Source organism: Nyctereutes procyonoides, unplaced genomic scaffold (genome assembly GCF_905146905.1).
Source record: "Nyctereutes procyonoides isolate TBG_1078 unplaced genomic scaffold, NYPRO_anot_genome, whole genome shotgun sequence".
NCBI classification, from domain to species: Eukaryota; Metazoa; Chordata; class Mammalia; order Carnivora; family Canidae; genus Nyctereutes; species Nyctereutes procyonoides.
The window spans coordinates 45,067,607-45,082,944 of record NW_026575146.1 but is presented as its reverse complement, the minus strand read 5'-3'; the positions used below and the strand labels follow the sequence as shown (position 1 = coordinate 45,082,944).

The 15,338-nt window shown below is 48.0% G+C and overlaps 1 protein-coding gene across 1 annotated transcript; it reads right to left on the bottom strand.

The window, feature by feature from the left end:
* Window positions 1-11,636: 11,636 nt before the first annotated feature.
* LOC129500009 (nuclear pore-associated protein 1-like) lies at window positions 11,637-14,882 on the bottom strand. Its single transcript, XM_055310162.1, has one exon. It carries the CDS (start codon window positions 14,880-14,882, stop codon window positions 11,637-11,639), a length of 3,246 nt encoding a protein of 1,081 aa, XP_055166137.1.
* Between the last annotated feature and the right edge of the window lie 456 nt (window positions 14,883-15,338).

Below are 15,338 nucleotides of genomic sequence, written 5' to 3'. Positions count from 1 at the left end.
TTAATTGCCAACACTTGTTATCAACCAAGGTATACTTCAATGCATAAATGGATGAATATCTGTGGTACATCCAGACACTGGAATACTATTCAGTGCTAAAAAACAATGGGCTCTCAAGCCATGAAAATACATGGAAGAAACTTAAATGCATATTACTGAACCAAAGAAGCCAATCTGAAAGACTACACATTATATGATTTCTAGTCTATGACATATTAGAATAGATAAAAGTATGGAGATGGTAAAAATGTCAATAGTTTTCCAGGGATTAGGGTCAAGAAAGGGATGAAAAGGCAGAGCAGAGAGGATTTGGGGGACAGGGAAACTAGACTACAGAGGTAGATATATGTCATTATACATCTGTCCAAAGTCATAGAATATAGGACACCAAGAATGAACCAATGACTGTCGACTTGAGCCATAATAATATTTTGATGTAGGCTCATCAATTTTAACAGATATGCCACTCTGGTGTGGGAAGTTGATACTGTGCTTACATGGGGGCAGAAGAGATATGTGAACTCCCTACTTTCTGCTCAGTTTTGCTATGAACCTAAAACCACTCCAAAAAAATAAAAAGAAATGACTTCTATCAAGGCTATTTTGCACAGTGCTTGCCCTCCTCCTGCCGTGTAGCTGACGATAAAGAGCAGGAATCTCTTCCGTGCCTTGGCAAAGTGTCATACTCCATTCTGAGTCTGGTATCCACTTCTGACATTTTATCCTTTGTGCTTTTAATGTGGGGAGATATATCTGAAAGTTCCTTTAATGTGAAGCTTTTGGCTGACATCGTTTACTCTCGGACATCTTCATCCTTTTGTCCTGACCCCTTTCCACAGGTACTGATTGTGCCTTTACTAAGTAGCTTTGGTTGCATATTTACTCTCACTGTGCCTGCAGATTCAGCATTCCCCGAGGCAGCTATTTCTGCAGCGGTTCCTTCATATTCTGTGAGAATTGCGCTTCCAAAGAATCGCTTTCTGTTCCCTTGTGACACGTGTGCCTTTGTTGTCTCTCCCTCCCACTCAAGATTGTCCAGTTTTGTGATCTGTGATGTGGATGTTCAAGAGGAGGACAAAGAAGCAGAAGAATGACATGTTTGCTGTTTGGGTATCTGTGTGTGAACTGAATAACATGCACTGGGACCAAGCACTGCCCGACCGTGAAGGAAGTGACTGCTGATCACGACACACATCTGTTATCTGCATGGTAATTTGAGATCTGAGGAAATAGCTATGAAGTTTGTACTTCATGTTCTTTCTCACCCTTAATATATGGTGGTAACTGAAACGTGAATTGTGTTGCTCTGGGACCAATATTATTTAACTAAATAGTGGTAACTGAAATTTGTGCAGAGGTGTGCAATGCAGAGTAAAAACTGCCTGTATAGTATGCATTTGGTAATATTTTATTGTAAGAAAAGAATAATATAGAGGAACGTAAGGTAGGATGAGAAATACTGTTCTTATTATGATGAAGTCTTTGCCTAAGCAGAACATGAAAGGGAGATATCAGAAAGAACCAGACAGTGGATTGGACTTCGTGTAACTTAAAAAATTCTACATGGCAAAAAGTAATCTAAACAGAGTTACATATAGAGGCAGTGAAACGCCGGGACACCTGTATCCCAGTGTTTATAGCAGCAATGTCCACAATAGCCAAACTGGGGAAGGAGCCTCGTGTCCATCGAAAGATGAATGGATAAAGAAGATGTGGTTTATGTATACAATGGAATATTCCTCAGCCATTAGAAACGACAAATACCCACCATTTGCTTCAACGTGGATGGAACTGGAAGGTATTATGCTGAGTGAAGTAAGTCAATCGGAGAAGGACAAACGTTATATGGTCTCATTCATTTGGGGAATATAAAAAATAGTGAAAGGGAATAAAGGGGAAAGGAGAGAAAATGAGTGAAAATATCAGTGAGGATGACAGAACATGAGAGACTCCTAACTCTGAGAAACACACAAGAGGTAGTGGAAGGGGAGGTGGGCGTGACTGGGTGACAGGCACTGAGGGGGGCACTTGATGGGATGAGCACTGGGTGTTATGCTATATGTTGGCAAATTGAACTCCAAAAAATAAATAAATAAATAAATAAATAAATAAATAAATAAATAAATAAATAATAAATAAAATAAAATAAAAGTTACAAGACAAGTGACAAATTAGGAATTATAAACATCTGACCAAGAATTTGGCCAACCATTCCTTCTTCTACAACAGTGTAAGAATGGGAAATCTAAGGGATTTGAATCTCAGGAACCAGTAGTCGGGAGGTTAAACTCCATTTCTCACCATGCAAACTTCATGCTATGGAATGCAAAGCATCTTCCAATAGGAAAGGCAGTGTATCCTCAGTCTAATCCCGATCCTGTGCAATACACTTAGAGAAATGTTGAGTAACTTTGTGATAGATGAATCTGTTTTCTGTTCTATAAGAAAAGAACAATTAACAGAACGTCTGTTTCTCCTGGGGCAGAATTCCACTATTGTCTCTGCACCACTGAGCTTTGCAAAATGTTGAAACACACAGTCTGTAGCAAATCACTCTTAAACAATCAAGAGGGAAAGAAATGGAAAGGCTAATGAACTTGCCAATTACCCTTGTAGTCCCAGCTTCTGAATATAAGGATGATGGCAGATACCTGATTCCATGTATGGAGACCCTCTGGGGCATAGAGATTCAAATGAAGCAGAGTAGGGAGGAATGCCTCTGCTAACCCACAGAGGTTGGATTATTTAGAGTCTCAACGAGGAAATGTTGATTAAGAAATGAGAGGATACAGGCAGGAGCAGCTCCTGAAATGGTGCCTAAGTACCTCAAATATTCCTCAGGAATCCACGGACAACTATGTCAGAGTAGAGCTGACAAATGGAGCATAATAAGCACAGAGATCATGCCCTTGTCAGCCAGCATACAGAGAGCATTACTGATCCTCAGCAAATCATTACTGATCCTCAGGAAAATGTACTGTGATTGGGTCTCGAACTCGACTGGAATTTTCCATAGATGTCTGATATTGGAGATGGGTTTGCAGCTGCACTTGCCAAATCACCTTTGCAAAGCATAGTAGGTCATGGCCAGAGAAGCAAAGGCTGCTCTGCTCTTTCTCAAGCAGAAAGGGATTTTAAAGGGGCCAAGTTCTCTCCCAGAAACGATGGCATTAGCCAATTATGGATTAGTGATTAGTACAAGCACCTGTGATCCCTCAGCTAATTTCAGTCTTGAAGTTGGGGCAGAAGATCTCAGGTGCTGGGTGATCAGTCACAATCCCTCTGAACAGGTGCTTAATCAGAACCGGATAGGATGCATTCAGCTTTGGGCACCTGACAGCTGGTACTAGCTCTTTCTCTGCCCTCCAGGATGGCCTTAGACAAGTCCCTTACACCTTTGCCTCTACAGTTTTTATTGTCTTGTTGTTTATGTATACGAAGTAGTGGTCACACTGCTTGGTGACATATTCAGTTAAAAAAGCCCTCCATTACCAAGTGCAAACCGAACAAAGAATGCTTTCTCTTAGTAAGCCTAAATAGCAGTTTTCTGAACTCTTTTTACTCCAGGCAACGTTCATTAATACACCAGGAGAACAAAGTGCAAAAGAAGACAGGACACAGACTTTCATCCAATGTGGTCCTGAGACTTGTGACTCTTAAACAAGCATACCCAGTGGTTAAGAACACAGGTTAGGGGGCAGCCTGGTTGGCTCAACGGTTTAGCGCCGCCTTCAGCCCAGGGTGTGATCTTGGAGACCTAGGATCGAGTCCCACGTCGGGCTCCCTGCATGGAGCCTGCTTCTCCCTTTGCCTGTGTCTCTGCCTCTCTCTCTCTATGTCTCTAATGAATAAATAAAAAATCTTTAAAAACAAAACAAAACACCACAGGTTAGCAGTGGTTGAATGCGTCTGAAAGTCAGGATGCCAGAATTTAAAAATTGCCATTCTGAAACATCTTAAGGCCTTGGGACAAATTACTTCCTAAACTTATTTCCTGCATCTTAGAAAGTAAAGTAACTGCCTTATTATAGGTTGAATAATACTCCTACTCCAAAATGTCCATGCCTTGATCCCCAAAACTTGAGAATGTTACCTGAAATGGCAAAAGGGATTTGCAGATGGGATTGCTAAGGATCTGAAGATGGAGCTTTTATATTATTTTGGATTATCTGATGGACCCTGAAAGTAATCCCAAGTGTTCTTCTAAAAGAAAGGGAGAATGAGATTTTACTACAAAGACAATGTGTCAAAGAAGCAGGGATCAGATGGATGTGGCCAAAAGCCTAGGAATGCTGGCAGCCACCAGAAGTTAGAAAAGGCAAGGAATGGATTCTCCTTTAGGGCTTCCGGAGGGAGCACAGCCCTGTCAACTCCTGATTTCAGCCTAGTGAAAATGTTTTCAGACCTCTGACTTTCAGACCTGTAAGAAAATAAATGTGTTTTAAGCCACCAACTTTGTGGTGATTTGTTACAGCAGCCATAGGGAACTTATACTTCATAGGAACTGTGACTGGAAAAAATGTGTGACTGGACATGCACTTAGCAACATGTCTGTTGCTCAGTAGGGATGCTGTGAATGTATTTTATTTTTGGAAACTAAAGCTTTGGTTTTGAGGAATCATCAAAACCAGTACAATGGTCATCATTTTTCTTCATGTTCATCCTGGTAAAAATGTCTAGATGCCTGGTAGGAAGATCTTTCTTCTCCCCACAACCTCCGTCTTCTAATACTTGGAGGAGAAAGGTTCCTTTTTTCTCATTCAAGTCACATTATTTCCCTTTCAATTTTCATTACTCTTCATTCAACCAGTCTTTCTAAAGCTTAAAGAAAACAAAGGCATTTCTCAATGGATTCAGGTGCTACCTGAAATTAACATTTCAACCAGATTATTATTTCTAGGTCTTACTACCAGCAATTTCTGAAAATTAACTCCTCTCCAGTTTCTGTGCTCATTCATTTCCTCATATCTCTCTTCTGCTTTGAGTTCATGCTTGTCAACTTAGTCCTTTTCCTAAACACAGTTTATAATAAGGTAACACAGCAAAGTGATTAAAGTCTAGATGGTCTGGTTTTAAATCCTGGATTTTGCTACCAACTTACTGTGTGACTTGGACAAGCTATATAACCTTTCTGGTTTCCCCCCAAAAGTGGATATTATGAATAATACCGATAGGTTGCTATTATGAGGATTAAGTGAGTTAATATTTGCTAAGTATTTGTCATAGTGTAAGAACTACAAATATGTTTGTTAACAATGATAAATGCAAAATTCAAGCATATAACTTTCTCAACGTCCTGTCATAACTTTGAGATATATATTTGATGAAATCAATATAAGTCTTTTTAACATCCTGTCATAACTTTGAGATATATATTTGATGAAATCAATATAAGTCTTTTTAAGGGGAACAGAAAGATATTTCTGTCAAGAAAATATTTTTGAGTGATTGTCCATGTGGCTAACTTAGGTAGTAGCCAGTGTTTCCAAATTTCTGTATGACAGCCTTGATTAGTCTAATGGAAAACTAGAAACTGAACTTCTGTTTTAAAGCCTTTACCTCAAGGCCCTTCACTGCCATCTCTTTATGCATAAACTTTCATTCGTCCTCCACGTTATGAAAATCTACTTCTAAGTCTCTGATGTCAAGCTCAGCATGGATTTAACAAAAAGACACTACATCAGAGAGAGAATTTTTCAGGCCTGGTTTTGTCTTGTTTTGTTTGGTTGCCCTCCTCGCACCAGTAGCCTCAGACAAAATCAGGAGATCCACATCATGGCTCTAATTCTTAGCACCTGTTTGATTCTGCCAGCCTCAGTTTTCCTAATCTGGAAGGGATATCTGAGGACAACACTGTCTTAGGACTGCTAAAAAGAACATTTCCAGCTCTGTCTCAGGTGAGGTGTGAACTGCTGCTGGGAAGCCTGGTTACATCACATGACCCTGGGATCTTAGCAGTGATTGGGTCAGGAAGGGCCTGTACAGGCACATCACACTCAGGTAGTTTCTAGATCTTTAAAATGAATATATTTAGGGCAAGAAAGATATGCATACATGAGTCTGAACCACTGAAATTTTTCACAAGCTACCATTTAGTTCTTGAGAAATATATGTAGGGAAAATGTCCTGCTTATTACTAACTGGAGTTGTAGCCCAAAATGCCATATAAAATGTTTAATCTTGTAAAATGTATGGGGCCTCTGGTAAACTCTCACTTAAGGTCTAAACCAGTATTTGGTATAATATAGAAAGTGGACTATTTGCATCATAATTACCTGGAGTGCTGGTTGAAATCCAGACTGTTTTTTCTCCCATAGAGCTACAAACTTAGGATAGTGGGGTCAGAATTATGCATTTTTCATAATTAGTGATTAGTGAGCATTTCTGGCTTAGCCTAAAAGCAGTTTGAATGGCCCCTTTGGCTCCCTTTCTCTTATACTTTGATCTTGTATCTTCCAAACTGAGAAGGGGGAGGGGTGAAGGGTTCTAGGAAAGGAAGGGACCTGGCTAAGTAAACACCACTGAGTTTGAAAACAAAATAGTTTAGGTCGCCTGAGTGGCTCAGTACGTGAATGATCTGCCTTCAGTTCAGGTCATGATCTTGGGGTCCTGGGATTGAGCGCTGAACCAGGCTCCTTGCTCAGCAGGGAGCCTGTTTCTCCCTTTCCCTCTGTCTACCATGTTCTCTCTCTGTGTCAAATAAATAAATCTCAAAAAAAAGAAAATAAAATTATTAATGAGTGATCGAGCAGTGCAAGGATTGAAAAAAGAGGGAAACAATTCAAATTTTAAGAAAAATTATTAAAAATGTATGAGAAAATAGTAGATGAAATATCAAGCAAACTAAAATAGAGCATAATTTTAAACAAGGAATGGAAAAGACAAGTAGGAGTGCTATACTGACAGAATAGAAAATATAATCCTACCACATTATTTTCCCCAGGACTAAGCAATACTTGGTCAATACAGGCTGTTGGTTTTCAGCCCTTAGAGCCAAGCTGTGGATAAAACACAGAACACTTTGCTACAATTGTATGGAAACATGTAAATACTAACAGCACAAACAAAAGCAAACATGTTATTGATAGAAAGTGAGTTAAGTGAGTTAGTTATGCAAGGGGAAAGGCAAGGCAGAGGAGCCATGGCACACAGGCTCATGCATAGAGGAAAATCACAAGATTAGGGTGAAAGTAAGTAACACAAGAAATAAATAATTGTTAATATTTCTTGAGCTTGTGTCAGACACTAAAGGCTGCAAATACGTTACTATTTGCATTATCCTAAGCAACCCCATAAGGTAGGTTGTGATTCTAATTCAAGTGGTGCATCATTAGAACCACAGCTTTTAGCCCTTTGCTACCACTGCCTTCACCAATAAACCCAGCGCAGTTACATGAAGGTACAATGAGGAAGCAGCAAAATTAATTGAATATGATGTTTGGAAAGGAAGAGGGAGGAAAAAAAAATAGGAGTGGAATTTATCTTCCTCCATCATGTTAGAGTGGTAAAAACATTGTCTAAAATGAGTATGTCATGATACAGCAGGATAAGCATAACGTTTAGAATTGTGGGGATGACATCAAAGTAGCAAGAAACTGACTCTGGAGAGGGGACCTTGAGGGAGAAGGGCTGCATTTCACTATCATTCAAGTTGCTGTTAGGCTCAGGTATTCTTTTCATAAAAATAAAATGTCTATATAGAAATTGCTTCTACTGCATAAGTGCATCAAAGCATGATATTCAAAATCATCTTTACTTCTACCACATATTTGTTAATTATTTAACAAATATTATTCAGGGTATTACTTTTAGCTTGAAGGCTTAAAAAAAAAAAAGTCAAGAAGTAGGAATTTTTAAAAGTTGTCCCTGGTAACATTACCAGACAGGGCTGAGAGAGGGTGCAGGACTATTAGAAGCAAACTGGATTTCAACCCTGCTTCTGAGAGGCAGTTCTGACTACAAAGGGTAGGCAATTCTTTGCAGCCAGGGAGCAGGAGCTTTGATCCTCTGGAACTGTAATAAACAACTTAGAGTAAATGAATCAGGCAGCAGGGTGCCTGGAGGGGTCCAGCAGCCTCTGTGTGCTGGTGCTCTTTGTTTTTACAGGGCTGATCTCATAAATGTTGCACTAGGCTCAGTCCTGTGCATTTTTAAGCTCAGTTATCATATTTTTCCACGTGTTTACTTCATAAAAGTAGGCACTTTTATGCTCCTGTTAAAATGGGATCTCCTATTTGAATTGCCTGCTGAAGGCAAGGAAAGCACTATTGCCTAAGGAGCTCATTAGCATGCATATATATGCATATGCCCTATCTCCATCCTATCTCTATCTGTATATCTACTTACTTACCTACCTACCTACCTACCTACCTATCATCTGTGCATCTATCCTTATTTATAGAATAACAAGAACATGGGTTATAAGTTACTTCCTTATCTTAGCCTTCCCAAAATCTTGCAACATAAATAGGCCACGGAGAAAGCACTGAGTTCCTGGAGACGCTTGAAGGTTGGTCTACCATTTGTCATCGCACAGCCAATAAACGGTGCAGAGTATTCAACCCAAATCTTCTCTTTCCTCCCTCTGCTGACCTTTGCCAGCCACCCAAATTAGTTTATAACTGCTCCCTGAGGGTATCCGGTACCCCTCTTATGGGTCTTTGCAGTGATTATTCCAATTATTTAAAATGCTTTTCCTTCAGATATTTGATTCATTCACCTCCCTCCAGTCTCTCAAATCCCACTTTCTGGTGAGGCTTATCCTGTCCACTATTAAAATTGAAAACTGTGTTTCTCTCTGCCTACAGCGTCACTGCTCGTATCCAACTTTGGTTTCCATAGGAGATGTAAATGACTATCCTAGCAGAAAATTTACACGTATGTATTTTTCTCCCCTCCAACTAGAAGGTAAGACGCACAAGGTCAGGAATTTTGCCTTTATTAAGTCTAGTGGGGATCCAGAAGAGTCAGAACTGGGCACAATGGTGACACAGGTGATTTGATATTTTAGTGATTTAGATCAGCGCTGGGCTGATTATTGAAAAGGACCTGTTCTAGTGCGCTTAAGCAGCACAATAAATTCTAAGTCAAGTGAAATTTCTAACACACACAGACAGAGCAGGCGTGTATGTGCTCTCTTTCCATTTGTTTCTCCGGGCTCAAATCTGTCTTCTCTGGGTGAAGTGGGAACACGTAAGGAAGACTGGCCTAAGTCTAAACTAAGAAGGCACCCAAGAAAACACTTAGTTTTAGAAAACTAAAATCATAGGGTGGTTTCCTTTCACTCATCAAGGGTTATTCAACCTCTATTGAGGTCAGAGTCGGGGAGAGGAGAGCAAAGCACAGAGGGTGGAGGCAAGGACGAGTCACCTCATCTCTCCCTCCTTTGGACCTTCCTTCCTCCTGGATTCCCATCCCTTACACTCAAAATGCAGATTTCAGGGGTCTGTGCGTGCAGCCAGAACCTGTGGCTACTTCCACATTCCAGTCACTGAGACACAGAAAATTTGGCACAAAGTCTGGTTCAACCCACCACACCCACATAGGTTAATTCTTTCTCTACTGCTGAGACAAAAAGACACACGAGCAAAGGCAGATTAGTAAGAACAAAGTTTTATAGAGGTAGAAGTATATCTACGTAATCTGGGAACGATAAGAGCCCATTGAGGCTCCGATACAGCAAAATCCATTTACTATGACACAGAATATGTGGGGGAATATCTGTTCCGTAGAGGTTGAGATTCATGACAAAAGAAAGGAACCAGTTGGTGGCGGCTCCTAGGCAGGTTATGAAGGTACCCTAGCCATGCGCAGAGCACAGAACAGTGGACCAAGAACTTGCACCCACAGTGCTGGCTCACCAAAGTCAGAGGGGTGCCCTGACCAGGGGCAGGTCCACGTGTTCCAAGAGTGGAGATTTCTCCCTAAAAGGCATGGCGGTATCCGCCATTGCACCATCAGTGCTGTGGTTTGCAGGGGTTCTGTGTGCTCTGTAGGAATGGGGGACCATTATGATGTCCAGTCGCAGTAGGTACGGTGCTGTTCCCGGTAGCACCAGGTGCCTTAGACACAGGTAGGCCCCCAGGGTTCTGAGGGCGGTTGCTGATACAGAGGGCTGCCATCATAGACACGATGGTGTTTTCATCTGTGTTTGCATCAGGTGGGCCCCCATGATGCTGACATAAAGCAGGAATTCCAGGTCTTCCAGTCTTGGGAGTGATGTTGTTCCCCGCCTTCACACCACTTCCATGCTGGGCAGGTGGGCCCCGGGTGCCTGGCGGGAAGGTAGAACTAGAAGTGCATCGAAGCACTGAGATCTCGGTGCTGCTTCTTGCAACTAAAAGTGAGGTCGTGTGGCCAGGCAAGGCCCTGGTGCTCTGTAAGAGGGAAACACGCACGACCTTTGACACAAAGACCTTTGTGGTGGTGGCGTTTCCACACGGAGAAGTGCTGTGGCTTGGGGGGGTCCTTCCCCGGATTTTGTTCCTCCCAGGGATCCTTGGGGACATGTATTGGCAGTGGGCGCACTAGCGCCTCCAACAGGGGGAATGGTGCTGTTTCCCATCACAGTACCACCTGTGATTTGGGCAGGTGGGCCCCTGGTGCCTGGACTTAATGTGGCACTAGAAGCATGTCCCATTACTGGGACAGTACTTGCCCTTCCTGTAGCAGCAGCTGGAATCCATGCGATGGACTGGAGGCTATCTGACCAAGAGGACGAGCGGAGGGGTGCTGGATGTCCCCTTCAGTCCAGCTCCAACGTAGAATGCTCCTGACGCCTGTGAGCGAATGGAATCTGGCATGGGCACATTAAGCCCATCCATGGGGATTGCAGGTCCCACAAAGGTCTGTGGGCCTGTAGTGGTGGCCGTGACTGATAAGCCACTGGGACTGCTAGCCCCACGAAGGTCTGAGGGCCTGTGGTGGTAGCCGTGAGTGGTGAGCCACTAAGGACTATAGGCCCCACAATCATCTGTGGGCCTGTGCTGGTAGTCAGGAGTAGTGATGCCCTGGGGAGTGCAGGCCCCACAAAGGTCTGAGGGGCTGCAGTGGTATCCCTGAGTGGTGAGCCACTGAGGACTGTAAGCCCCACAAACGTCTGTGGGCCTGTAGTGGTAGCCGTGACTGGTAAGCCACTGGGGACTGCAGGCCCCACGACAGTCTGTGGGCCTGTAGTGGTACCTGTAACTGGTGAGCTACTGTTCCCAGTGCTAGGGATCCCAGTGGTACCTGAAAGCCAGTCGTGGTAGAATGAGGAGTGTGGAGAACACCTGGCTGGTTACCAAGGGCCGTCTGCTTGTTGACAGTGGTGCCAAAAGGAGGCCCGCAAACCCCGATTGCATTGTGGTCCCTCCGGGTGGCTGAGTTATAGGAGTGGCCAGGCCGATAGCCTGTGTTGGGGCAACTGTTTTTCCTATCAGGTAGCAATTGTTAGGCTGTTGCCCATTGTGACCTCCAATTGTGGGCTGAGAGGTGATTCCTGGGTTAGGATGCAGCGAAACGGGGGTGTTTGATGGCTGACTTTTGAGGGAAACTGGTAGATCCATGGGCCAAGGCAGTGCTGCTGGTAGGTGGTGTGTTGCCAGAACCAGGAAGCGCCCTGTACAGTGGGAGCAGTTCTTCTGGGACCCAGGGGGTTACTGAAAGATGACAGCCCAGGAGGGAGATGTGGTATCCATGGCATCGGGGTCAGAGTGAAGGGCGATTCCTGGGTTAGGATGCATCGAAACCGAGGCCTGTATGATGGCTGACTTTTGAGGGAAACTGGTAGAGCCATGGGCCAAGGCAGTGCTGCTACCAGGTGGTGTGTTGCCAGAACCAGGGAGTGCCCTGTACAGTGGCAAGCGGTTCTTCTGGGACCCAGGGGGGGTCTGGAAGATGACAGCCCGGGAGGGAGATGTGGTATCCATGGCGTCGGGGTCAGAGTGAGGGGCGATTCCTGGGTTAGGATGCATCGAAACGGAGGCCTGTATGATGGCTGACTTTTGAGGGAAAATGGTAGAGCCATGGGCCAAGGCAGTGCTGCTACCGGGTGGTGTGTTGCCAGAACCAGGAAGCGCCCTGTAAAGGGGCAAGTGGTTCTTCTGGGACCCAGGGGGGGTCTGGAAGATGACAGCCCGGGAGGGTGATGTGGTATCCATGGCATCGGGGTCAGATTGAGGGGCGATTCCTGGGTTAGGATGCATCCAAACGGAGGCCTGTATGATGGCTGACTTTTGAGGGAAAATGGTAGAGCCATGGGCCAAGGCAGTACTGCTACCGGGTGGTGTGTTGCCAGAACCAGGAAGCGCCCTGTACAGTGGCAAGCGGTTCTTCTGGGACCCAGGGGGGGTCTGGAAGATGACAGCCCGGGAGGGAGATGTGGTATCCATGGCATCGGGGTCAGAGTGAGGGGCGATTCCTGGGTTAGGATGCATCGAAACCGAGGCCTGTATGATGGCTGACTTTTGAGGGAAAATGGTAGAGCCATGGGCCAAGGCAGTACTGCTACCGGGTGGTGTGTTGCCAGAACCAGGAAGCGCCCTGTACAGTGGCAAGCGGTTCTTCTGGGACCCAGGGGGGGTCTGGAAGATGACAGCCCGGGAGGGAGATGTGGTATCCATGGCCTCGGCGTCAGAGTGAGGGGCGATTCCTGGGTTAGGATGCATCCAAACGGAGGCCTGTATGATGGCTGACTTTTGAGGTAAAGTGGTAGAGCCATGGGCCAAGGCAGTGCTGCTACCGGGTGGTGTGTTGCCAGAACCAGGAAGCGCCCTGTACAGTGGCAAGCGGTTCTTCTGGGACCCAAGGGGGGTCTGGAAGATGACAGCCCGGGAGGGAGATGTGGTATCCATGGCCTCGGCGTCAGAGTGAGGTTTGGGGTTTGCAGAGGTGCTGCCTACTGGAGTGGTGGTGGCCCCAGAACTCAGGTTGGGCAAGCCAGTGGCGATAGGAGCACTGGGAAGAACAGCTGTTTGATGTCTCCCAGCAAGAGTCCCATGTGTGGGCTGAGGGGTGATGTGGAGGCTGAAGAGTTGATCAGCAAGTGGGGTGGGGCCGGGGGCCATCGACGTAGGTAGACTGGTGGATGCTGCAACTTTCGCAGGGCATCTCTGCTTCATACTGCAGTGGCCCCGGGAAAACGGAGGACAGCTCATCCCGGAGTGTGGGGGCGAGCTGAAGATGACAGCCCGGGAAGGGGACGTAGTGTCCATGTCCACGACACCAGGATTGGAAATAGGCTTGGAGGTCAAAGCAGATGACTTTGCTGCGGTGGGAGAAGAAGTCGGTTTAGAGGTGCCGGGCTGGACTGCAACGACAGAGCTATGTGTGGAGTGGCCTGGGAGAGGGGCTGTCAGGAAGAGAGGGGGAGAGTCTACACACATGGGGGTTGGGGATTCTTTTGTGCAGGAGGGTGGGTGTAAGGAGGTTGAGGTGTTGGAAGGTGTGGGGCGGTCAGAGGTGGGTGTCGTAGCCCTGCCTGGGGGAGGAGGACCTCCGCCAAGTGGAGTTTCCCTAATGGGACTGGAAGGAAGGGGAGGAAGAGAATCGGCGGGAACAGCCAGGGGAGGAGATTCAGGAACTCCATGTCCTGTTTCCCGACCAGCATGTCGTGTTGGGGACGACGGCGGGACAGAGAGGATCGGGGGCCTGGCAGAAGGGCCAGCCAAGTCGGTGGGAGGAACAGGGCCGTGGGCAGCGTGAGCGGCCAGGGGCGGGGAGCCTGCAGTCTCCGAGGCCAGTGGGGGGGAGGAGGGGGCAGGCTGAGCGGCCCTGCAGTCTGCCAAGGTCTTTGTTCTGTCCTTCAAGGTCGTGTTCCTGGGACACTCGGTGTTCGGCAAGGTGCCTGGGTCCTTGTCAAGAGCCACGCAAGGAAGCTTCGGGGGTGCGGGCAAGTCCCCTCGATCCCACAGCAGCGGTAGTGGTGGCGGCAATGGCAGACAGAGGGGCATGGCCATTTTCCTCTTGTTCTGCCTCCTGCTGGCAGGTGCTGGTGGGAGAGGGCTCCGTGGCGACACGCCCGAGGGCTTCTCAGCCTGCGTGTCCTTCCTCGCTCCGGCCCGCGTGCTCTGCCCAGGCTGATGGTCTTCAGCCACCGCCGCCTGTGTGCACGTCTCCTGCGGCAAGGGGCGGCATGCGGTTGGGCCCCAGAGCACTGCCGCATCCCTGTCGGCCTTCGCGAGGGCATCTCCCACGGGGCCACATGAAGAGGTGGCAACGCGGCCTTCAGAGGAGGACACGGGAGCCATCTGGGTGCTGTCCCACGAGCTCCCTCCGGAGGGCACGAGACGGCGGTCCAGAGTTGCAGGGCTGGCTTGGTGGAGGCGGAGAACGCCACTGGTGTCCGGGGGCTCAGATGTCAGGGGTGTCCCCCCACTGCTCTGGGGGCGGCCACTCCCACCAAGAGCCTCGGTCTGTTCTCCGGGGTGCTCTGGGACCTTCTCCTCCACCCCCTGTGGGCTGCAAAGGGGGAGGGGAGGGGATGGTACCTGACTCGCAGCCTTGGCTTCCTGTGCAGGTAGGGAATGCAGGAGCCGGAACCTGCGCCCCAGAGCAGGGATCCTCACAGTCCTCGAGGGCCCGCACCCCAGGGAACTGCGCGCAGCCAGCACAGGTTGACCCGGAGGGTTCCTCCAGTTCACCACGGCGAGGAGGCCCAGAGGGGGGCACGCGGCCTGGGGGAGCGGGTACCGCCTCCTGGGCTCCACGTGGCAGCGAGCTGGTGGGGGCCTGCGATCCCGGAGGAATGGCCTGCGCCCAGAGCAGGGGGCAGGTGCAGGAACGGCGGGGTGGTCGCGGCCAGGATGGGCGGTGTCCCAGGCAGGGGTGAGCAGCGGGCGACCGCGGCCGGGCAGGGGCCGGCGGCGGGGAGGGCGAAGAAACCTACAAAGCAGGCTGCCCATTTAGGGCTACTGTGCGCGAGAGTCGCGAGGTCGGAGCGCCGGGCCTGGGGGAGGGTCTCCGAGGCGCCTGGCTCCTCTCCAGGGGCAGCACAGCTGAGCCGCTGAGCCCTGCGCCCAGCCATTGTGAGGTGTCCCTGGAACACCTCCGGGAGCCCGCCACTCCGGGGGGCCCCTCCGCGGGCAGGCAGTGGGCGGGGCCTGGGGCCGCGCCCCCAGCAGCAGCCCAGGTGGGCGGGGCCACCGGGGCGGGGCGGGGCGGGGCGGGTAGGGGCGGAGGCGGTTGAGCACCAGCCTGGCAACCGCCAGCGTGGGGGAGGGGCGCGGCCTGGGCCTGCAGCGGCCAGGCCCGGAGCACTCAGCCCCGAGGCTGTGCGTGGCCCCCCTTCCCTGGGGAAGCCGAGGAAGGCGAGCTCAGGAGCCCCCCAAGGCCCAGAGGCGGTGAGGGGCCTGCTTCCC

Excerpts from the sequence above, each read along its gene's own strand:
- LOC129500009 (XM_055310162.1), bottom strand. The coding sequence starts at position 14,882 with ATGGGCAGCCTGCTTTGTAGGTTTCTTCGCCCTCCCCGCCGCCGGCCC.